This window comes from Pseudochaenichthys georgianus, chromosome 5, assembly GCF_902827115.2.
Source record: "Pseudochaenichthys georgianus chromosome 5, fPseGeo1.2, whole genome shotgun sequence".
NCBI classification, from domain to species: domain Eukaryota; kingdom Metazoa; phylum Chordata; class Actinopteri; order Perciformes; family Channichthyidae; genus Pseudochaenichthys; species Pseudochaenichthys georgianus.
Window position 1 is genome coordinate 5,059,867 of NC_047507.1, and position 24,569 is coordinate 5,084,435.

At 43.8% G+C, this 24,569-nt stretch overlaps 1 protein-coding gene across 3 annotated transcripts in view; it reads left to right on the forward strand.

The window, feature by feature from the left end:
- The window catches only part of pdzrn3b (PDZ domain containing RING finger 3b), a 112,720-nt gene that overhangs the window by 85,286 nt on the left and 2,865 nt on the right, over positions 1–24,569 (forward strand). For 2 of the 3 annotated variants that reach the window (XM_034083351.1, XM_034083352.1), the window contains 6 exons: positions 18,007–18,260; positions 20,460–20,544; positions 22,074–22,172; positions 22,330–22,392; positions 23,591–23,692; positions 24,273–24,389. In XM_034083351.1, the coding sequence (XP_033939242.1) occupies positions 18,007–18,260; positions 20,460–20,544; positions 22,074–22,172; positions 22,330–22,392; positions 23,591–23,692; positions 24,273–24,389 (720 nt within the window). Of the gene's footprint in view, positions 1–1,674; positions 1,875–18,006; positions 18,261–20,459; positions 20,545–22,073; positions 22,173–22,329; positions 22,393–23,590; positions 23,693–24,272; positions 24,390–24,569 lie in introns of those variants that run through there. The other variant, XM_034083353.2, reaches the window with a different exon arrangement.

Genomic DNA, 24,569 nt, shown 5'->3' on the forward strand with positions numbered 1-24,569 from the left:
ATCCAAGTCTCACAGTCTTATGATCTCGACTTACCAAACACATGCGTTCTTACCAAAACCTTACTTTTCAAATCACTTCTGCATTATAATATTACTGTGTGTACATACAATCTGCACTTGCACTACTATGTTAATATTCGGTCAATACTTGCATCTGTATATTGTAGTTTTTATCCTCATTCAATGCTCCCTGTATAGTCAGTATTTATAAAATGCACCTTGTTTATATTTATATAGCACATCTTGCATTTCTGGTTGGATACTAACTAGAGCTGCTGAATTAATCGTATTTTAATCGCATTTATGATTATGGCTTGCAACGATTACGAAAACAACGTAATCGAAATACAACGATTTTTTTTTTTTTTATTATTATTAATAATTTTTTTTCTTTTTTCTTTTTATTAATTTTTTTTTTTATTGGATTTTCAGTTTAATTATACTTAAAGTTCAGGGTAATCAACTGTTAAAACATACTGTTCAAATTTTTCTTCTCCAATAAATTGATGTTTTCAAAGTAAATGGATAATCGTTTTTAATAATCGTCAATTATTAACACAAATAATCGAGATTATGATTCTTGCTATAATCGAGCAGCCCTAACACTAACTGCATTTCATTGGCTTGTACCTGAACTTTGCACAATGACAATACAGTGAATCTAATCTAATAAACAATGTTAACCTCGGGGAGCAAGCTACTTGCCCTTCTGTAAAAGTCTTTATGTGGAGGAGTTTTAAATGGTAACAGCTAAAGCAAACAATACGGTTTTATTGAAAATGCATGCGAGAATTATTCAAAATGTTGTGATGTGGTGCTCATTGATAAACAAATATTATTCCTTAAATACATTTCATAGATTAGTCTTTTTGATGCTCTTTGGATTTCAGATTAAAAGTCTTCTTTTTAAGCTTCGAGAAAACAGGTGATGATTAATTGATATACAAATGGTCTTTTTGGGGGCGAAGTATTCCATTTAGCTGTTATGCCCGACACTCTGGAACAAACTACCCAAATCGTGCACGTCCGCAGAAACGGTTACTATTTTTAAATCGAGTCTAAAAACATATCTCTTTTGCCGCTGCTTTTAATTGAGATGATCATATTCGAACTCCAGTATGCCTTTTAAACATGTATCGAATACCTGTGGTGTTTATTTTTATTATTTTATTATCTTTGCTTTGTCATGCCTGTTGTAAAATGCCATTATGTGTTTTTACTGTATTTATTCCTAAAAAGCCTTTTAATTTGTTTTGTAAAGCACGTACAGAAAAGTGCGATATAAATAAACTTGCCTTAAATACATAGACTGTATATATAAAGTCATAAATCCATGTCTTCTTGTCACTGCCTTGATTTCAAATTAAAGGTCTGGATCTGTTACCAAACAAGATGTTGGGGCCCATGAGACTCAACTTGTGTTTTGCACAATGGACCTAATGATGCTTATTAATTAATAAGTTTTCATCACAACCCCGTCGGCAAAGCCCATTCATGAGCGGGCCCCTCATGAATAGTCAATGAGCGGGCCACTTAATAAACATGAGGGGGTGTATGTTAGGCGCGCCCGTAAGCTCAGCAGAAAGCTGGAGAGCGTCGGAGAGGGAGGGAGCATGTGAGGCGAGGAGGTGACGGGGGGGGGGGGAGTGTTTGAGAGAGACGAGGCTGAGCGGGGAGAGATAGAGCCACAAGCTGGGGGGAAGTCAAGGCACTCAGTTCAGACAGGAGGAGAAGAAGAAGATTGCTGCTCTGTTCCCGTCCCGAGGGGCTGGAGGGGGGGTCTGGATGGTGTGATCTGCTCCACCATGGGATGCAGCCTCTGTGCCCTGCAGAAGCCTGAGGAGCAATACAAACTACTCTATGAAGTCTTTCAGGTACTGTGAGCGGACCTTTTCCAGAAGAGTTTTTCACACTCGTTTTATCCGAATTCCTTTATTTGTCCTGCAACGAGATTCAAGGCTTGTACTGTCATGTGTGCACAGTGGAGATATGTCGATGGGATCTTAGGTCACAGGCTCCTCCAACAGTGCAACACTAGCAATAGTTAAAATAGTGCAAGTAAATAATAATAATAATAATAATAATGCATTTTATTTATGGGCGCCTTTCAAAGCTCTCAAGGACACCTGACAGAGCATAATTAAATACAAGCAACAAAGAAGATCACACAGTAATACCAGACTTTAAAACAAAGACTTAAAAACAACCATCAGTTTAGAAAAAGTATTAAGATATTGAATACGTTTAAAAGTTTAAAAAGGTGTGTTTTCAGGCTGGATGTGAAGGTTGGGAGTGAGTCCATATTGCGGATGTCTTGTGGGAGAGAGAGACGGGGCAGAGTGGCTGAAGGCTCGTGACCCCGTGGTGGTACAAATACACAGTAACATTTAGTAATACAAGACTGCAGCTTCATTCTAAAGAGTTGGCACATGCTGTTAATAATAAAAACATAATATGTAAAAAGATAACGGATAAGTAAACCATGGTTTAAAAAAGCTAGGTAGCAGTGTAGTTTAAATATATAGAAGTAGCTGGAACTGCTTACAGATTGAAAAAAGTATATATTTGAGGTTGTTTTATTGCACTTTCTCAGTGTCAGTATTTTATCGTGACTTTGTTTTTGTCTCGGTGGTCAGTTGAGTGGAGTTGCTGCAAGAGTGCAGATTCATTCTTACAAGAGTAGACTTAAGTTGGCACACAATATGTGAAACTAAATAACATAAGTAAAAAACGAGGTCGCAGTATAGTTAACACAAATGACTATATTAAAATGGAAGTAGCTGGTACTGCTTACAGAGTGAAAAATGTATTGAAAGGAAAATATTCTGAATTGCACATGTATACTTGAGGTTGTTTTATTGCACTTTCTCAGTTTCAGTATTTGATTGCGACTTTGCTACGCTTGTGTGTCTGTGGTCAGTTGAGTGGAGTTGTTGTGGGCTTCTTCTCCCGCAGCTGAGCAGCCTGAACTCTGGCCATGGGGTCAGCGGGAGGTGGCTGCTTAGAGGAGGTGGGCGGGGGGGGTGATGAAGAGGTGACAGCTCACTCAATGTGCCTGCTAGTGTGTGTGCCGATCACTGCCCACCTCCTCATTGTCAACTGAATGCTGACTCTGAGCTTCTTCCCGCTTTCACCCCTGTTTGACTTTTACTAAAGTTTATATTTAACACTCCGGTGCTTGTTTAGCACTTTTTTTGACACCAAAGAAAATAGAGCGGGCGTGTTAAAGATGCATCATTAACACGCGGGAGGAATGTTTTCACAAAGGCAATAACAGAACTGGTTATGTGAAACAATACTTGAGTAGAAGCCTAGTTAGTGCTTAAACAGTTAATGGATTAGTTGATTAATTGACATTTAAAAGAAAAGATTACAAAAACATCGTATTCAAGTTCCTCAAATGTGAAGATGTACTACTTGTCTTTGTTTAATGTAAATTGAATATCTTTTTTTGGATTGAAAGACAAAACAGCCATTTCAAGACTTAAACAGAGTCTTTTTAATATTAATTGACATAGGATATTTGAATGGATGATGAAAATTATAATTCGTCGCACCATTTCCTGAAATTCCAAATACATTCTTGGCTAAGGATGTATTTGGAAAGGATAAGTAAACCCTAGCTGTTTCCTAAGGTTTGATCTTGATGGACTTGTGTTGAAAAAAATCAAATGCAACTCTTCCTTAAGCCCATTTCCCTAGACATGGTTAAAAACGTCAAAGCAAGGAACCGTCTTCGTCTGTATCGTCTCTGCCGTCAGGTGAACTCGGCATGAACCCACTTTCTCCCGCTATATTCTCAAAATGGATTGTAGTTTGCAAAAAAAAGAACATGTTTGATATTGAATTCTTAATGAAACTGGAATTATCATATATTCTGCCAGTAGAAACACACGTGGGTATATCACTTGCTGTGATGCCCCACGGTATGTTTCCATTCTCGACGTCTTTGTTGCGCCGTCAACTTTAATTGAGACGGCTCACTCCGGTTTATTTATCCGAGTGCGTTTGGTTTCAAGTGGCAGTCCAATCTAATGACTGAAAAACATCCTGACAGCAGACAATGCAAGACTCTGACAGTCTGTGGCACATCTTTGGAGGACCGGGTTTCTATACCATGCTCCAATCTGTTGTTGTTCCTCGCTCTTTTCATCCGTAATGGACGCCGGCCAAGTGTTATCTTTCAATCACGCTAAATTACATCTCCATTTACTGCGCAGGGTGCCGCGTGGCTGCATGAAATGAACGTAATGATAAAGCTCTCTGTGGATCTCGCTCGTTATTCTCCCTGCCGTCAGGGGGAGATAATGGGAGAATACTGACATTGTGCCCGAGAATAGTTGGGTCGAAACACTAAAAGGTTTTTGCTTGTCTCCAAAAAGAGGGGTGTTAGTACTAGTAGTTAGTAGCGAAGTGACATACGAAGTGAATTATGGGTGCTGATATTGGGGTCAGAAAGCCCTCCACTCCTCAAACCCCCAGCAGACCAATAATAAAAGCAAAAACATGGTGGTTGGAAGAGAGCTGTCACTTGTGTTGTTCTGCTGTCACGGTGTCATGGCTGCTGTCAGTCTCTTGGATTGGCAGGCTCCTCTTCTCTCCGTATCACAGCAGTCTTTCATTTTGACAGTTACTACATCTGCCACCGAGGCTCTGTAGAGAGAGTCATTCGTCACGTTGCTGCCCTGAGACGAGTCGAGCATCACCCGGCCCGACACGACTTGAGATATAGCAGGTCCTTTCTGATGCTCGGTGAATGTATATTGTTTTCATACCAAGTTGATGCTTTTGGAAGTCAATGGAGGAATTAAACCCAACATTTGACCCACATCTTGGATGGGAAGCTTTCTCTTTTCATTGGTGCCTGGTTTGGTTTCTACCATGGCAGCCTTTTCGTTTTGGCTGCAGCTAAAAAATAAATTCACCATCCAACAATCTGGCAAATCCTTTCTTGAGTAATGAAATCACTAAATAGTGATAAACTAAATGTCCAACCCAACTGGCTTCAGATGTCACTTCAAATACTAGCAAATGAAAACCTTGGTAAAAAAAGAAGTTGGGTTTGATAAGGTACCAAAAGTAAAAGGGCACAGAGTGGAGACGTCCACCAACACAGTCTTCAAATGGGAAACATAGTGTGTGTGCCCTCTGTGTTTCAGATCCCCTCAAAAGATGAATGGGTTCTTTCTTGGCCCCACCCTTCCACCAAATTTCCTGAAATGTTACAGTAATCCTTCTGACAAACAGACTTATGAAGCAAAGAACCAATGACCCAACAACCCAACTGAAAACATATCATTAAAGGTGGGGTAGGTCATTCACTTCAGAAATACTTGTTATATTCCATGGAACGCTCTTAACGTCCCGATAGCAATGAATACATGAAATGCTTTGACAAAAAATACATCAAAAAATGTGGAAGCCGTGGCGCTGTAAAAAGCACGACCAATCATCTGAGCCGGCCCGGCTAAAGTAACTGGATGGCCTAGCTGCCTGTCAGCCTTCCATCGGGGCACAAACTTATCTCGTGCCCTCGAGCTGGTTTCTCCACCCTACCTTTAAATGATATAATAATTAATCGAATAATGAATAATGTATGAATTGTTTTTTATTCAACTTGTCAATTTATCGACCAATCATCTGTCTATCCTGTTGTAATTTGCCAGCCAATGTTTCTTCTACTGTAGCAAACCACAACTGAAAGGGATATCGAGCAAAGGTTCCCCTCTGCACAGCTGCTCTGGTTTGGATGTCTTTAAAACTCATCAGGCAGCCCTGTAGCCCTGAAGGCCTGAAGCCCTGTAGCCCTGAAGGCCTGAAGCCCTGAAGCCCTGAAGCCCTGTAGCCCTGAAGCCCTGTAGCCCTGAAGCCCTGAAGCCCTGTAGACCTGAAGCCCTGTAGCCCTGTAGCCCTGTAGCCATGTAGCCCTGTAGCCCTGAAGCCCTGTAGCCCTGTAGCCCTGTAGCCCTGTAGCCCTGTAGCCCTGTAGACCTGAAGCCCTGTAGCCCTGAAGCCATGTAGCCATGTAGCCCTGTAGCCCTGAAGCCCTGTAGCCATGTAGCCCTGAAGCCCTGTAGACCTGAAGCTCTGTAGCCCTGCAGCCATGTAGTCCTGAAGCCCTGTAGCTCTGTAGCCCTGCAGCCATGTAGTCCTGAAGCCCTGTAGCCCTGTAGACCTGAAGCTCTGTAGCCCTGCAGCCATGTAGTCCTGAAGCCCTGTAGCTCTGTAGCCCTGCAGCCATGTAGTTCTGTAGCCCTGAAGCCCTGTAGCCATGTAGCCCTGTAGCTCTGTAGCCCTGTAGCTCTGTAGCTCTGTAGCCCTGTAGCCATGTAGCCCTGTAGCCCTGTAGCCCTGAAGCCCTGTAGCCCTGTAGCCCTGTAGCTCTGTAGCCCTGTAGCCATGTAGCCCTGTAGCCCTGTAGCCCTGAAGCCCTGTAGCCCTGTAGCCCTGTAGCCCTGTAGCCATGTAGCCATGTAGCCCTGTAGCCCTGTAGCCCTGTAGACCTGTAGACCTGCAGCCCTGAAGCCCTGTAGACCTGTAGCCCTGTAGCCCTGCAGCCCTGTAGCCCTGCAGCCCTGAAGCCCTGTAGACCTGTAGCCCTGTAGCCCTGCAGCCCTGTAGACCTGTAGCCCTGCAGCCCTGTAGACCTGAAGCCCTGTAGCCCTGTAGACCTGTAGACCTGTAGCCCTGTAGCCCTGCAGCCCTGTAGACCTGTAGCCCTGCAGCCCTGTAGACCTGTAGCCCTGAAGCCCTGTAGCCCTGTAGACCTGTAGACCTGTAGCCCTGAAGCCCTGTAGCCCTGTAGACCTGTAGCCCTGAAGCCCTGCAGCCCTGAAGCCCTGTAGACCTGTAGACCTGCAGCCCTGAAGCCCTGTAGACCTGTAGCCCTGTAGCCCTGCAGCCCTGTAGCCCTGCAGCCCTGAAGCCCTGTAGCCCTGCAGCCCTGCAGCCCTGCAGCCCTGTAGCCCTGTAGACCTGAAGCCCTGCAGCCCTGTAGACCTGTAGCCCTGCAGCCCTGTAGACCTGTAGCCCTGAAGCCATGTAGCCCTGTAGCTTGTAGATTTGACTCACATTAGACTTGAAAGCAAAACCTTGATCATTTATGACCTGGATGAGTTCTTAGGGATCATCTTGCAAATGTAATTATGTGCCTTTACCACAAAGAGCGACTGAATTACAGTAAAATATAACAAATCTTAATAGTTCGTCTACTTATCCAGAATGACGAGATCTGGCGAGTTCTTCGATGACCTATGTAGGACCGGACACATTATGGAGCAGAAGCGAATAGTCCAACTCTTTGACACTCTTTGTTTAATCATTACATATGTCCGACTGCACGGTGCATCCATAATGTACAACTACTAGCACGGGTTAATGATGACAAACTCGTCATTGGTCAAGCATTTGTGGTGTGGTGCGCAGCCTTTGATATTTGTTTTAACAATGTGATGGATTTCTAAGGACCGATTGGTCTCAGCGATGGGTGCGAAACACTCAGACGTACCCTCAAGGACTCGTATCTTGATTCTTGCTCTGACGGATGTGACAATGAGTGCTATATACTATCAAACATTGCCACTGTGTCTTGTTTTTTCGGTTGTGGCCAAAGAACGTGGACGTAATCCTTTTCTTTACTTTATGAAGCATGTATGTTGTGCCTTTTCATGGTACAGATGGTGTTGAATGAAATGTATGTGAGCACATCCTTTGCTTGTACCTCTGGGGGGGGGGGGGTACTCTGAGGTCTCATCTCTTGTTCAGCGAGCTTGGCAAGGCGCCCACTCTGCGCTCGCCTTCATCTCTGAGGACTTAATAATCCACGAACACTTGAAATCTTTCCAGTTCATCAAACACCTAAGCTCCAAAATCCCATGTTGGAAGCATGAAAAATATGCTTTCTACCATTTTGTGAAAGTCAACAGACTGCGCATTATTTATTTTTAACTGAAGGCAGGATTATAAATACTCCCGTGACTTGATGACTTTAATGTTATTGGAGAGAATTAATTAAGATTTTCTCAAAAGCACTTGTTCTTTTTAAAAGGAAAACTCAAAGCACTGAGTTCCGATAGATATTTACTGATCAAACGGTGTTGAGGTCTGAGACACACAGCAACGTGGCGTTTTCGATAAGCGTTTTCCCTTTTTGTTATGATCATTAAAGACCTGAGCAGCAGCGAGCTCCTCAGCGTTCCCTTTTAAACTTGATCCTTCTGACAGCAGCGAACCCCTCGGTGCGTTCTTCAAAGCCAAAGGTAAGCACCATGTGGAGATGTAAGCCCAGCTGCTTTTGTCAGGGACTTTAAGGTAGAGGCCTTGGAAACTCTGTTTGACAGTCCTAGCTCTTAATCTCTCGAGAAGCGCTCTGTAATGGCCGTGGCGCCGCGCAGCAGCTCGTACTCGACCCAGAGCTTAATTAGAGCCTCGGCACAAGCTGGCTGAGCCATGCCAAACCGATCCGGACTATTGTTCGTCTTCTAAGTCCGTTGCTTTCCAAGGTCTGTGGATCAGTCTCTCTTGATATCTTTCTCTGTTCCCGACACACCAAACCTGAAATTAAAGAAATGGTGGCAAAGGAAGCTAATTGTTGCGCTGCTCACATTGCCTGCATCTTGCTGTTTACACGGGAACGAAAACGGTTGTATCCGCTACTTTTCTCTCGCGTATTGCCCGTTCGTTCACACGAGGCCGTAACGGAAACGCGGAAAAGGACCCCTAAAACGATAACGGGTCCCAAGGTGGATAGATCTGCGGACGGAACGCTCTGGAGGGCCAAACGGCTCCGTGTGTACGTCCTATACGATCATTTTCCTGATGACGATGAAGCCATAGCCCCGCCTCTCCCCACCTCCGCTGATCACGGCTGTAGCACGGTCAGTAGCTAGTGCTACTGAGCATGCTACAGATGTTAGTGCAACATCTACAGCTCCTCTACCACAACCATCAGCAACAAGTGGACATGGAGAACTACATGAACTACATGTTGCTAAATCCACCGCGGAAAATAAACAGAAGGGCAACCATGGCAACCATGCTCGGGGGTCTTCTTCACTGCTTTTGGTGTATTTTGTGGCGGAAGTACAGCGCCACTTACAGGCCCGGCATATGTACTACATCGTCTCCAGCGCTTTCGAGCGGTCTCGTGTGAACGGAAGACTTTTTTGATATCGTATTCGCTTTGTTTCGTATCTGTTTGCGTTCCCGTGGCACTTGAACACACCACAAAGACGACACTGCATGAGAGGAAATAACTCGGCAGGTGGCAGAAGTCGATATTTGTCATTAGAAAAGGGAAGACGTAAGACCCCAGGATTACAAGCTACAACACAACTCTAGCTCACAACTTCTTCTTACAGCTTCATTCCAGATATCCAAATAAATATGCGATGAGGATGTGACGTGAAAAGATCCTCTGTTGTCGCTCTTGAATTTAGAAGTCGTTCTCACTTCAGCTTCTATTCCAATGCACTGATATCCTTAAGCTGAACAGACGAGAGTTATTTCTGTTACTGACATCGTTTTTTCGTTGATCAAAAATGCTGAAAGGTTGCAGGCAAGGGTTCAAAAGGGCAGACGGTCCAGGACACACGGCAATCACTAGGGCAATAGTAGGGCAATCGGCGCCCACCAATGATCCGATATTGGCCTACAGCCAACCTTTGCCTGGGTGCGTCAGGCCCTTTTAACTGAAACTGATTTATCTGCGGAGCAATGTAGTTTAGAGATCAGCCCTCTGGAACATTTCCTTTCTGAATCTCTCGAGTGCCACTCCCTAATTAGCCTTATTTCTGAATTTGACGGCTGCAAAGATGTCTTGCTCGACTCAAGAAGCCAAGTTGACACCGCGCCAGATGGTCTCGGCGTGACGCCTTCTGGGTCAGGAGGACAGAGAAATTAGATGAAAATATTTATACAAGACGGCCCGTCATCCTTTCAAATCCTCCGCCCCCGCTGCCAGAGACCCCTGTCATCAAAGCGGTCGCCAGAAAAAAGGGACTTGCGAAAGATGCACTTTCGTCCCGAGCCCCCGTAATGAGGCCAGACGGCGTACAGAGACAAAGCCGGGATCACAGGCTCCGAGACGCTGTGTGTTTTTAATAACGGCTAAGATCGGCCCTGGTGTGCAGTCACATCTGTTCGACTCTGGAGCAGGTGGCCGGCCGTCACAGGGGAGCCGTCGCAGGCCGTCAGATCTCAGACAAAGAGAGATCACGGGCACGGCAGAGATATAACAACGTCCCGACAATCCAGCAGGGCAGGACTAAGAGAAGCCAGCAGGGGGGTGCAAACATAACATAACATTGATGCTGCTCATTAGATGGTAAAGATTTTAACAACATCAAACACCCCCCACCGCACTCCACTCATATGGAGAAACGATAGTGTCCCTCTATTGGATCTTGATCATAATTATCACGTCCCATGGGCCCTATTGGAAAGATAACCTCTTTATGACCGTCTGCACATCTTTAAACACTTATTAGAGTGTAAGTTATTCAAGTTTGTGCTCCCACCCTGTCTTCTGAAACAAAGTTTCCATACTTTAACTTATCGTTGTGTGGGGGAAAGTATTTTCTCCTGGATAACAGTCAAAGCTTTAGACCGGTGCATCTTGGTTTTGTTTGTCAAAGAATCGTGGTGTGGGTTGACCTAAGTATTCAAATGAAAGACACACATCTAAGAAAGTCCACATTGCCTTTTCTTTCTTTCTTTCTTTATTTCGAACAGATTAAAAAATAACAAATGTGGAAAACAGAATACCGTATTGTTATAATTCAGTATTTATCCACATTCATGGTAATAATTTGTATATTCAACAAAAAAACTAAAAAAGTCTTCATATTAATAATAATAATAAATCACATGTGTCCGAAAGGGAGCAGCAGGAAGCAAATGCTTATTAATTCCCACCCCTTACTCGATCAATGATTGTCCTTTAAATCATTATGCAAGTTATTCCTACCTACATTTACATGTATCCAGCAGGTTGAGCAGGGTGTACTTGTACTTTTACTAGTCCTTTATTAGAGATGTGTCTGTTGTTTGCGTTTGTTTTTAGTGTCAGGATGGAACCCTTGTATTTTTCTCTGCAAACAGAATCTACATACGGGTACAAATAAATAACCTGAACCTGATACATACATATACAATCATTTCTCATCTTCAATATCCTTTCTTCATTCTCATATTTTTCCAAAAAAGTGTTTCTGTACATCCTTTTAAACTGAATCATGCTTTGTTTGAACTCCTGCTCCAAACCATTGTTAAACTCATACTTCTCAGAGCTGTTCTGACCTTGAGTTGTTTAAAATGTAGATTTCCTCTCAAATTATACCCACCCTCTTTTCATTGGGTCTTCTGGGTAAGAAGTCAGCTGCTGGACTCACCGAACCTCCTCACTGAACGCTCTTCTGCAGACCGCTTAGAAAGGTATTTGTGATGTGAAAAACGTAATCTGGGACAAAATACGCTTTCCTCCAAAGTTAACATGAAGTTTAGTTCAATTGATTTGAGTCCTTCTGCTCACGATTAGAAAGAGGCTTGAGTTGGGATGACTTCAATAATCATCGTCAGATTTCTACCCCACATAAGAGGTTTGTTTCAATGCTCTTAATATGCATTCATCAGCTGTTGTTATGAAAGAGCAGCCGTGCGTTCACTTGATTGTCACAGTGGGTATATAATTAATGTTTGCTGATTAAAGAATTAGCTTTAACAAGCACATTGTTACTGTTTATATCTGTGTTGTATGCACCCCGCTGCGAGTACAACATGTGGTGTACGAGCGGTCACATCTGACTGATTAAGGATGATTAGCCTGGATGTCCCATTAGGCTGAGCCTCTCCAACAGTGTGTCGACCAGGAGCCCCTCGTGTGTGTGTGTGTGTGTGTGTGTGTGTGTGTGTGTGTGTGTGTGTGTGTGTGTGTGTGTGTGTGTGTGTGTGTGTGTGTGTGTGTGTGTGTGTGTGTGTGTGTGTGTGTGTGTGTGTGTGTGTGTGTGTGTGTGTGTGTGTGTGTGTGTGTGTGTGTGTGTGTGTGTGTGTGTGTGTGTGTGTGTGTGTGTGTGTGTGTGTGTGTGTGTGTGTGTGTGTGTGTGTGTGTGTGTGTGTGTGTGTGTGTGTGTGTGTGTGTGTGTGTGTGTGTGTGTGTGTGTGTGTGTGTGTGTGTGTGTGTGTGTGTGTGTGTACTTTAGTTGGAGTATTAATTGTGAGAAGAGCAAAGAAGGAACTGAGGTGACATAATATAATGAACATGGTGAGTGAGTGAAACCGTCCATGTCGGGAGGAAGTGGGGTGGATGGGATTACCCACGAAACAGCTGTTGGTGCAACATAATGTACTTAACTTATATAAGTTACTTAAGCTACGTAACACACATACAGGAATCGATGCCATCGCTGGAATCAAATTGTTCAAATTTTTTTAATTCTAATAATATTATTCTTGCGCAATCTTTATCTTCAACTGTGGAACAATACAGTTTTAACAAAGGACTGATATAAGCTGCTTAGCATTGTAATGATGATTTAGCATGTGAATGTAAACAGTAGAAATTAGGCTAAGAAGCTTTGAACTGTTACAATTTCAATATATATAATGGACTGATAACGATCATAAAGGGTGGACATTGAATTCTTATTCGACGGTTAGGGGGGGGGGTAATTGCCATACCCAATTAAGACTTTAGAGTTGTGTCTGCTTTCAATTCTCTACCTTTTGTGTTTCACTGATAAGTTCCTGAGAGAACATTTTTCATTTTCCTCTGAGGATTATTCAAAAACCCAACGCATGAAACCGGAGATGCTAAAGGGCTTAACTGGAAAGAGAAAAGTTGTTCCAAGTCAAATAAAGTTCAGCCGCTCCCTGAGACAAACGCCACACCTTCACTGAGAAGAAGCAAACTGGAAGTGATGGTTTTTAATTGATCAGCTGTGGATACCGCAATGCCCCATGCTTACATCTGATAGCAGCGAACAGTGGTGTCTTTTTCAGTCCGCGTTAAGATCGAGCCGTTTGTTCTGTAATCCTCGGTAAGCTTGCACACTGCGGCAAATAAAGACTGCTGTGTTTTCAAGCCTCAAACCTTGGAGAGCTTCCTGTCCGGTCAATTAAAAGGAACGTGTGCAGATTGCAGCCCATTTGGAAGCATGCGCAGCAGCCACACACACACTGGTTGGTCCTCGAATGTTATTTCTTTCTTATGAAAATGGTTTAAAGTGAAATAAAAGAGGGATTAGCCGTGTTTTTCAAGCAGAATGACCCACATTCAGACTGCCACTCACAGGCTACAAAGGCCCCCCTGAAAATAAGCCTTCAAGTCTTCATGCTGGCTATCACGTCAGCGCTTCTCTCTGTTCCCGAAATACAGACTTTGAAGAATTTGTCTAAGAAGTGTATCGGAGCAGAAAGAGGAGGCGAGAGCCCGGCGCTTTAAGACACTCGTCTATAGAGTGAAGTTCCCAGGGTTTCCTCTCACTGGCAGAGTGTCCAGTCTGTTCACATCGCTGCGTCTCCCCGAGGAACTGAAACACTGGCACTCTAATGATGTTCTCCTCTTTATTAAAGGATTAGGTGCTGATTGAATGGCCGTATCAAAGACTAATGTTACACAACACCGGCAGGGAACTGACTAATACCCTGCAAAGCTCTTCTATATCACCATGATTAAACTCGGGGGTGTTACAGTACATGTAGTTTTGTCCTAAGTCGGTTTTTATTTATTTTTAGCAGTCTCACCTTTCCGCTTTCATCCATTACAAACATATTTTTGATTAATTTACGTCCCTGAGCTTCATTGATTGTTATAATTAAACACATTGTTTATTATTTTTTAACCCCTGCCCGAAACAATAATTGACCAATCATGGCTTAGCAACCGTATCTAGGCACAACAAGACTATCAAGCTTTTTATTTCTCCCTTGGATTAACAAATCGGATATGCTGGCAATTTATCCAATCGGCTAACCGCGGTACTGCAATAAAACTGTACAATAAACATATTAACATGTCTGGCTAACGGCCGCTATGTCCTAGAGTGGTAGCCTAGCATTCCTTCTATGGCTGTGAAGCCTTTCATGAGATTAGTCTGTGGGGTTACAGGTTGCATAACAGCCCTGTTTACTTGCTGAACACACATGGTCCATTCATAAAATACTTTTCTACTTTAATATCAAAGGTGGAACTTGCTTCCCCAACTAGGTAAGCATCTAATAATTGAACTATAGACCCTATACATGGCTTTAAGTGTTTAGACTGGTAGTATAGCATTATATTGTGTAGATGCAGTTCTAAAACCAAGTTAGTGGAAGTAATGCAAATGTGACGGATTGTTCACCCGTCTTCGGAGCTAAACATAGCTAGTAAGCTAGCAGCACTGGCTGGTAACCTTCTGTTAACTACCTCTGTATGAAAGTGAGGACCCTTTGTCTCAAAAAGTGCACAAGAAATGATCTGTACGACGTCATCGTAAACAGCATCTTTTGCTCAACGAACAAAAACTTGACCGAAATAGCAACGGCAGCGAAGCGGTGCAAGGCTTCGCGATGCAGTCAATTCTACTTTATTTTAACTAAGATTGAAGTTTGTATTTGTTTTCTGGTTTCGTAATCAGCCATCTCATGCATGAGAAGTGGAATGTCAACGAGACCACCTGATTAAATAAAGACTAAGTGAAGAGCGGAGGCAGCCTCGCCCAATTTACCACGATACGAAGATGATAATGAAAGAGATGGGGCTCACTGCCAGGCAGATAAGCATCTATGGCAGCAGGTTTGCAATCACTGTACACACACACACACACACACACACACACACACACACACACACACACACACACACACACACACACACACACACACACACACACACACATAGAGATTCCAAATCCAGCACATAAATCCAGCTTGATTTGCGTTCTGTGGAAGTCAGCGTGCCGGGGCTCGCTGCACTGCTCGACCCTGCTGCCCACTCAGAGGCTGAAGGCTAGCATGGAAATCTCATAACAAGTGAACTCCTGAAACACTCTAACCCAAACCCCAGAGCAGGGATACACGTTCCCCATTCCACTGTTGCTTTAGAGGTCAAATGTGATATTTGAATTAAAGAAAAAAGGCTGTGGATAACAAAAGCCACAGCTGTGTAAATTCCACACCAAACACCGACAAAGCAAACGTGTGAAACCTAATTAGTGTTCCTTTAAGAAGGGCCCTGTTGCCGTCTTGTCATTAAAACGGATTATCAGAAACCTTTCGGAGGACGCACCAGAGGTGGACGGAGGCATTTCTGGATGTCAGTCATCATTGCTTTGTGTCAACGTGAACAGCAGCGAAGTGTTTGCGAAGGTAAATCCATTCTTACAGTGAAATGGTAGCTTTATTGTGCAGTGCTTTGTTGTCTAAGTTAAAGGGACTCGAGTGATTATTGAGAGCAACAGGCTAACATGTAATCTTATCTACTGTTGCGCAATCAATGTACATCCAATGGAAGTGCTTGTTTCCGCGGTGATTGGCTCCTTTTTGGGTGTGTCAGACGTTTTTCTTTCCCTTTAGCTTGATTAAGTTACTCCGTCCAAGAAAAAGTATTGTTCAGAAATACCGTGTTGCGTCCACTTCAACCCAGACATTGAAAAGCATTTAGGTGAGACTAAACTGAGCACTCAAACACCACTCTCTCTCCTTCGATCACGAGTCCAATGTTGACTTACTGCGACAAGTCACCTTATATAAAACATGTCGGTGAAAGATAAAGATTTTATTTCCACATCGAGGCCTTTTTCCATTATTAGGTCATTATTTTTTATTCATTACAATCTGAGGCTGTCGGTAGCTTAAACAGAACACTTGTAGTTGACGGACATTGACAGTGTGTACATTATAGCTTCACGGCTGTCAGGTTCAGGACTCTCCTCAAATACTGGACCGTTTTTTTAAATGGTAGTAGTCCCCATCAGTTACTAAGAAACAAAAACATGGTTAATAGGATCTAGGTTTAACATTTCTGAACTTACCAAGTACCAAACATCGGTTTCTTTGGCACGTCGGCATGAGTTTCGGTGCCGGCTGTGCTGCGGCCCGGGGTTAACGCGGCATAGTTGGAGAGCTCAGTGGTGGTGGAGCATTGTGTATTGTGTCAGGGAAGTGTTGTGTGTTTTTTCCCAGTGTGCTGCGAAGGGCCGCTCTGTGTCAGAGGTGAGCATGTTGAATGGAGGTCGTGGGACCCCCTCCACAGCTGGGAGGAGACGTCCCCCCCCCGCCATCCTCCCCTCCCTCCCCATAGAGAGCACTGAGGCAGAATGCTCCGGGCACAACAAGACGGGGGCTAAAGGCTTTGTCTCTGGTTCACTGCCTTAAAGTAGCCTCAGGATTCCTGGCAACCAGGTTTGACTGCTGGAGCCGGCATGCGGGGAGAATAAAGCACAATGGCGCTTGTATTCCTCGGCTGATGTACAACACGGTGGCTCGCTGTGGGAAACAAAGATGGTGGTGATGTGAGGTCCGGTGTGATTTAAGAAGGCTTGTTACCAGCAGACAGGAATGTAGATGTTTTGTGAAGTATTTTTCTTCGTTGTAAATCTCAGGGGTTTTTCACTTGGATTTCTTACATCAGTATTCCGCGATATGATAACGCACTTTTTCCTCAATGTCGTATTATTCGGAGCGAAATGCAAATATTTGAGCCATTTAATTTTGATGTAGACGAAGTTTAATTCCGCTGAGATGATCCTATTATCCCGCAGGCCCAGGATAAGCATTAATCTGCTGGCACGTAGCCTCGTCTGACTCGTGCCTTAAGTAAGTTTCCTCCTTGTTCATGTCCTTCCTCGTAGCACACACACACGAGCCAAGAGCCTTTGATTCCTATATACTCTTCTTTATAGAAATATGTACTCAGCTTTCACATTGTCTGGGTCAAAGTCAGGTTGCGCGTATGTACAGCATTCATCCCTGGAGGAAACTTAATAATGCTGCTGCCTCTTATGTGCAGCCCCACAGTTAAGTCTGCAAAGTGTGCCATGAATTCAAATGAGACGACGGTAGCTATAAGGCAGGCGCACATACTAACCAGCCACGTGGTTATCGGAACGTTAAAGCTCAAACATGGACGTGCATGTATGTTAGATGTCAGGAGGAGGCACGATAACGATGTATGCCATGCCTAATGATCTGTGACACTACAAGTAAGCTTTGCGAGTGTGTGTGTCTTCCATGAGGAGGAAAAGGAGTGTGTGAAAGGAGAAAAGCCCCAGGCTGAGATCAGAGCTTTCCACACATCCAGGAATCACAAACCAACAAAGTGCATATGACGCAGTGATTGAAAGTGGATCGGTGTACCCTGATTCAATTTAGAGTTTGATTACCCAGGATGCAATATGCTTGCAGGGGACTCTGGGTTAATGCTTGTTTTGGGTTTTACGCAGTAGCCGGTAAACTAACGGCGACATTTGGGCGACAGCTAAATCAAATTTGAATCCCCTTATTTGGCCTGGCCCCTTATTACATTTTAGACAGCAGGGTGCTCACTTAAAGTCTCCTTTATGTAACGCTGTCCAATCTGTCGAGAGCGCTCGTCTTCCGTCGGCACACCGAGGATTTAAGTGGCTCAACCAAACTGAATTAGCCCCGTCTGCGCGACACGCCTCGGCCTTTCGCTCAAACGAATCTCAGGTTAACGCACGGCACCCACTCTCCTGTCTCTGACGGGAGGTCGGATGTATCCTCCGCTGAGAAATGACTTAGCTAACTGAGGGCTCCTCCGTGCAGCCTCCGCTAATAACCTTGATTAACTCAAGAGAGACTCGTCCTCATTAGGGTCTTATTCTACTCGGTCCGGTTGTGGCCCCGAGGCAGTAATGAGGCATCTCTCAGACAGAATATCTCACCTTCATGTGAGGCAGATAATGGTTTCATCCGTGTGGAACAATGAACCCTAACTTCAGTTTCACAGATTACAACACCTCCCTGTTTCTTCTCCATCAACAAACCTCTTTTTGCTCTTTCTTCCAGGTCAATGGCAAAGACCTCTCCAAGGCCACCCACGATCAGGCGGTGGAGGCCTTTCGTGCCGCCAAGGATCCCATCATGGTGCAGGTCCTGCGCCGATCTCCACATCCCAAAGTGTCTGGCCAGGCGGGTGACTCCCAGGTGTCTGACATCAGCACCCAGACGGACATCACCCTGCAGCACATCATGGCCCTCACAAAGCTGTCTCCTTCTTCACCCCCCATGACGGAGCTGGGGGAGTATCTGCTACCAGAGGAGTGAGTAACCACTATAGAGGAAGCCTTGTTAGTACATCTACACACACTCATTGCACCAGGCATCAGGAAAGTGTATTTAGGGCTGCCATGGCAGAAGGGACAAACGTCCTGCTTAACGTTCTACGGAACAAGTATTACAAGTATTTGAAATTAGAAAACAGACATATTCTCTTTTGCTTTCACAGGTAGCCAAAGTGTGTTGGCCTAAATCTGACACACTGTGACTTCTTGCCAGACTAGTGATAAATGAAGCATGAGAGACAAAAGGGATGCATGCAAAACAAATCCCCCGTATTCAGCAGGTGTTGCAATAAGAGCTTAAAAGGGTGAAGTGTTGTGGTGTCTCGTAAGCTTTCAAACTGAACTTATAAATAGAAATGGAACCAACATTTTTGATCAATATCGATTATTATTATTTATATAGCCCAATATCACAAACATTTCTCTCAGTGGACTTCACAGTTTGTACAGAATATCAGTATGACAATACGAAACCCTCTGTCCTTAGACCCTCTGTCCTTAGACCCTCACATCGTCCAAGGAAAAACTTCTGGAGAAAACCCACAGTTTAAAGGGAAAATAGTGGAAACCTTATTATGATTTAAAAAAAACACGTAAAAAATCCTGAAATCTTGCAAAAAATCTGCCATTTTTGCATAAATAATTATTTAAAGTAACGATTCATCGATATTTAACAGTTGGCCAATGTTTCTTTGTTAAATAAATAATACATTAAGTGACTAATCTTTGCATTTCTAGATTGTATTAAATATTATATTAATGCCTCAAGCGGAACGTCACCACCAATGGTCCCCACCTTGCCACCCATGCCTTCCCAGTTCTCTCTGGTTTGAAATACATTCAGAATGTAAACCCAAATCGACACATGCGAAACCTATCCTGATCGTGGCATTATTTGTGGCACATGAGTCGGGAATTCTTAAGTGTCATAAACACTTGGCTATGTTAAAAGTTCATTTCACTCAATAGCCGCGTTCACACCGCAGTACTTTTCCCACAAAGGTTCATGCGAACTCTTTAGTCCTCATGAACTAAGTACAGATCGCGTTCACACCGGAATAAGCTCCCTGGGGTGGATTAGGCAAATGAAGCCGCTGACGTCACTTCTTCTTCTTCTGCTTTGGGTTTACTGGCAGGCCGCAACCCACTTCACGGCGTATACTGCCGCCCAAAGTCCCCGGCCGGAAGTCCCCGGAGTTGGGGAAGGCTTCAGTAGAAGCTGCTGGGAGTCCCAGCAGCTTCTACTGAAGCCTTCCGAGTAAATCGCCAGAACGCCGACACCTCCTCATCTCCACCGCTCCCATGTTTTATTTTGTGTTGCCATAAGTTAGTCTCTCTGCGTTTCTGCACTGGGCTAATGCTAATGCTAATAATGCTAATGCGAGGATAATAAAATGGCGGCTTCACAAAACTTTTTGGGAGTTTTACGGGGCGTGGTTTGCAATCCGCCCAGCCAATCAGACATAGGAACCTTTTTCTCCCTCGAAAGTTCCTGCTCTCTAGCAGGGACGGAAAAGGGGGTGAAAAGGTTCTCATGAACTCATTTTAGTTCCGGCTCTTTTTGGTGTGAACGCAACATTTCGGAATTATATCGGAACTAAAGTGGGAAAAATACTGCGGTGTGAACGCGCCTGAAGTCAGACATGTCCCCTTAATGAAGAGAGTGACATCTAATCTTAGGCTGCAGACGACACCGCTGTGATCAGGCAGGATGTGTCTGAAGTTTGAAGGGAAGACGTCCCTGTCACTTACTGGAGACGACCGCTCCTCCGGGGCACACGGATGCATTGAAATTATGGTTTATGCGTATTTGCATATTCCTAAATTACATCTTTTGTTTCTTAGTGTGTGTGTGTTCGCTTGTGAGTGTGTGTTAGGCCCTGCAGCGAGGAGAGTCTGGCTGCATGGTCCACCCTGTGGCGGCAGCAGTTGCCCTTTAACAAATGATTATGATGCCTATAATTGATTTCCGAGTCAAATGAATAACTCGGGATGTTAATTTGCTATTACCCTCGGGGTGTAGCTTCGATATATCTGATTGAAGAGTGATTTCTACATTTAGTTCTTATTACTTCTTCTCATTTATTTTTTAAACTCTGGGGCAAAATTAAATCCGGTTTGATAAATGTGTGACTTTTTAAAACCGGTCTGTTTTACAATCTTTTCTTTTTCCATCAGGCATCCTCAACACGCATACTTCAACCCCAATGACTTCCTGGAGGTCATTCAGCACGACATAGAGCGCGAGGAGCTGGAATACGAGGTAAACATCATCTTCCTCCTTCCTCCTCTCAATGAAGATCTACATCCAGACAGCAGAGCATCATTGCTTCACGAGCAGAGCCAAGGTCGCCTCAGTGTCTCCAGCCCAATGGCCCTGCTAGCCACAAGTCCCCATGCATCAGAGTTATTGATGGGGCACTCTCTCTCCGCATGTAGGCCAGACAGGAATCGAGTTGCTGGTTTGTTCCAGCAGATGCACAACGGTGACATCATTACTTATTAGTGACAAGGCGTAATAAGTCTTCCCCGCCCGGTGGATAATTAGATGGCACAGATAACGGCTCTGCGGTGATGAATCGCACGATGCGCACTAACAATGCCCGGATGAGACCGCGATCAAGCCTCCGTTGGGCTCCTTTTAATGACCTCCGCCGACCCGGACACCCCCTCCCCTCAAACCCCGGCCACCTACTGCTTGATGTTAATATTTTTTATGAAGGAGCGTTGAGGCTGAGATCAGAAAGGTGAAGCTTTGTGCGGCTAACGGCACATGGGTAAGACTGTGGGTCTTCCTAGAATGACTTTTTGTCGTCTTTTAGTCAAAAGGACAAGTGAAAAAACGGCTCTGCTCATGTTTGATACGTTTCTGTGTCACGAGGTATAAAACGGACAGGAATCCACAGACCGTTCAAATGCTTTCTGGTACACTTGATCTTTTAAGAGCAATATACAAAAGAAATCCGAGCGAACGGTCTGTGTTTTAAGTTACTACTAGCTTTAAGCAGCTTATAAGACACAATTTAACGTTTAAAAAAAAATACAAAAGCAAGCATTTCAATGAGACATTTGAATTGCATACCAAAAAGATAAGTGACATATATGAAACGTGTGTATAGGCAAGGCAAGTTTATTTATATAGCACTTTTCAACGCAAGGCAATTCAAAGTGCTTTACAAAAAAAAATGAAAGACATTAAGCATTAAAAAAGAAAAGCTAATAAAATAAACATTAAGGAAAAATACATGGATAAAGTTACAGTGCAGTCTAAAATATAAGACATTTCCAATGTTTACACAGACTTTAAAACCGGTTTCTGTTTCCTAAATCAATAAATAACATTCGACTGTATATGAAAAAATGCCCAAAGACTCTTAACTTGTGGCATAAAAAGGGTGCACATTTGTAATGATCAGCATTCTCTATTTTCGGGGCGGTTCGCCCTCACGGTGCCCGTCCTCTGCCCTCCCAGAGCAGCCCCTCTCGTATCTTTATCTGTATCTGTGAGATTACAAGTGAGAAACGGCGCTCTGCCCGTCTGCAGTCCGCTGCGTCATCTCTCATTCTGTCAGGGAAAGCCAACGGCTCCCCGCGTCCAGCTGAAAGATCCATTACAGTGATTGATGGATCTCTGTTGCTCCATGAACCCATTTCCTAGTCCATATATTCCGTCTATTCCAGAAAAAACAACGGCGACCAACCAACCATTGTCTACTCAATCTTGTAAAACAAAAAGAAAAATCCTATAATTTCAGATGTGTGGGATATTTATTTGTTCATATGTTTTTCCAGGAAGTGGATTTGTACCGAGCCAATATCCAAGAGAAGCTGGGCCTGACGATCTGTTACAGGACTGATGATGAGGATGAAGCTGGGATTTACATTAGTGAGGTATGTGTTACGGGGGAACGCTCAAATCTGCTTCGACAGGAAGTGGATAGCGACTGCTCGCTGTCAGCGGGGATGAAGCCGTGAGATATGAAGTGTAGAAATGTTTATCTCAGAGTGAAAGTCAGCAGCAATCATTTGTATCTTTTCTTTTCTTTAGATTGATCCACACAGCATTGCTGCGAAGGACGGCAGAATCAGAGAAGGCGACAAAATCATTCAGGTAAGGTCACTGAAGTCTCGTCAAATCTCATATAATGAAAATAAGAGGGGGAGAGAGGTCATATTGCAGAATCAAATCAAGTTTTATTTATATAGCACATTTATAAACGATTTATGGTCGAGCCAAAGTGCTGTACATATAATAAAATTAGCCTACAGTAAAGACACTTTACAGCAGGGGTTCTCAAAGTGCGGCCCGCGGGCCAATGGCGGCCCTCGGAAATGTTTCTGGCGGCCCGCGATAGTTAATGTGACACGCTGAAATGCATGCGTTATATTTGAATCCTCCATGGCTGTATCTAGTAAGAATTAGAATGGAATTTAAGAATGGTAAAACTGCGCCCCCTGGGTTGTCATTCCTAAATTATGAATGACAGCTTGTGGAAAGTTTGCTAGACTACTGGTTGCATGGCAACTAGGCATCTCGCGAGTTGCGGTAATTGGTTAGTACAATAAAGAAAGGATTTGTTTTGGAATTATTTTGTGTTCCGTTTTTTTTTTGGGCGGCCCTCAATCCAATATTGGGTACCTAAGTTGGCCCTCACTCATCAAAACTTTGAGAACCCCTGCTTTACAGCAACAGCACAGATTGTTCAGAATATCAGTATGAGAAAAAACGACACCCTCTATCCTTAGACCCTCTGTCCTTAGACCCTCTGTCCTTAGATCCTCTGTCCTTAGACCCTCACATCGTACAAGGAAACACTTCCAGAGAAAACCCACAGTTTAAAGGGGACATGGGAGAAACCTCAGGGAGAGCAACAGAGGAGGGATCCCTCTCCCAGGACGGACAGACGTGCAATAGATGCCGTGTGTAGAATAAAAAATAATGTTAATAAAGTCTTAAATCTAGCATAAACAAATCTGAAATCATAAGTAGTTTATTTAGTAGAAAAAAAACAGGAATGTTTGTTTAAAATACTCTTTTTTTTACGCTTTTTTCTCAATCTAATTTCTTTGAATATTCAAAATGTGTTGTTGTTGTTACATGGCCCGACTCTGTTTCCCTTTTCTCTTGAATATGTGTTTGATGTATATTTCTAGAACCCCATTGCTTGCGTTTAAATGAAATACTAATGTAGAAAAACAACATGTCTTAAGACCTTAAAGAGATGGTGAAATGCACCTTACAGAGGGGACAGACTGTCCTTATATGTTGAACATAGAAGGTATTTAAATATGTCCTGCTGTCCCACCAGATCAATGGTATTGAGATCCAGAACCGGGAGGATGCTGTCATGCTGCTGACCAGCGAGGGGAACCAGAACATCACTCTGCTGGTGGCCAGACCGGAGATCCAGGTAAACTACACGGTGTTAAAACCTCAACGGGTCGCTTAAGGAAACAAAATAGTTGCCTTCCAATTATATGTCTACAAACAAGAGTAGGATTTTCAATAGTTGTTAGAAAAATATCTCTCTTCACCGGCTTGAGCTTCAATAATCAGGAGACATGTATTTATTATCCTCTCAAGAATGGAAGTAGTCATCACATACAGGGTTCCTGAGCAGCGTCCTTCACATGCTGATATCCAAGAGAGGGAGTCACACAGTCACAAGATGGAGGAGTAGAAAGCAGTATACAATGTGTACTTCAGATTAGCTCCACGTCAGAAATGAGCATGCTTGTCACATGTCTCTCTCCATAGAGGCTGAGTCATCATGTTAATCACATAGCTATCACATGCCTCAAACAGTTCTGATGCTCTTCTAGGTAATCACACATCCTGTCACGTACACAGCTACGTAAAGGGGTTAGTTATCGTGCTAGTCTGATATTACATTCAGTATTTTCCCAACAATAGTTGATGTTTTACTTTTCGAGTGAAAGTTTGAAATATCTGCATCTAATGAGGCGTCTCTTCTCCTCGCCGCGTCTCAGCTGGACGAGGGCTGGATGGATGATGATAGGAACGACTTCCTGGATGACCTCCACATGGACATGCTGGAGCAGCAGCACCATCAGGCCATGCAGTTCACCGCCAGCATGCTGCAGCAGGTACACGCACACACACACAGACACACACACACACACATACGCACAGCGTGTAGACACAAACTGGCACAATCAATCTGCACTAACACGTATGTTCGTCTATGGTTTTCTTTGGTCGAGCCAATCCTGCCGAGAGTGCCAGCTGGTGTTGTCGACTGCTTTTGGCAAAAATAATGTTTAGAG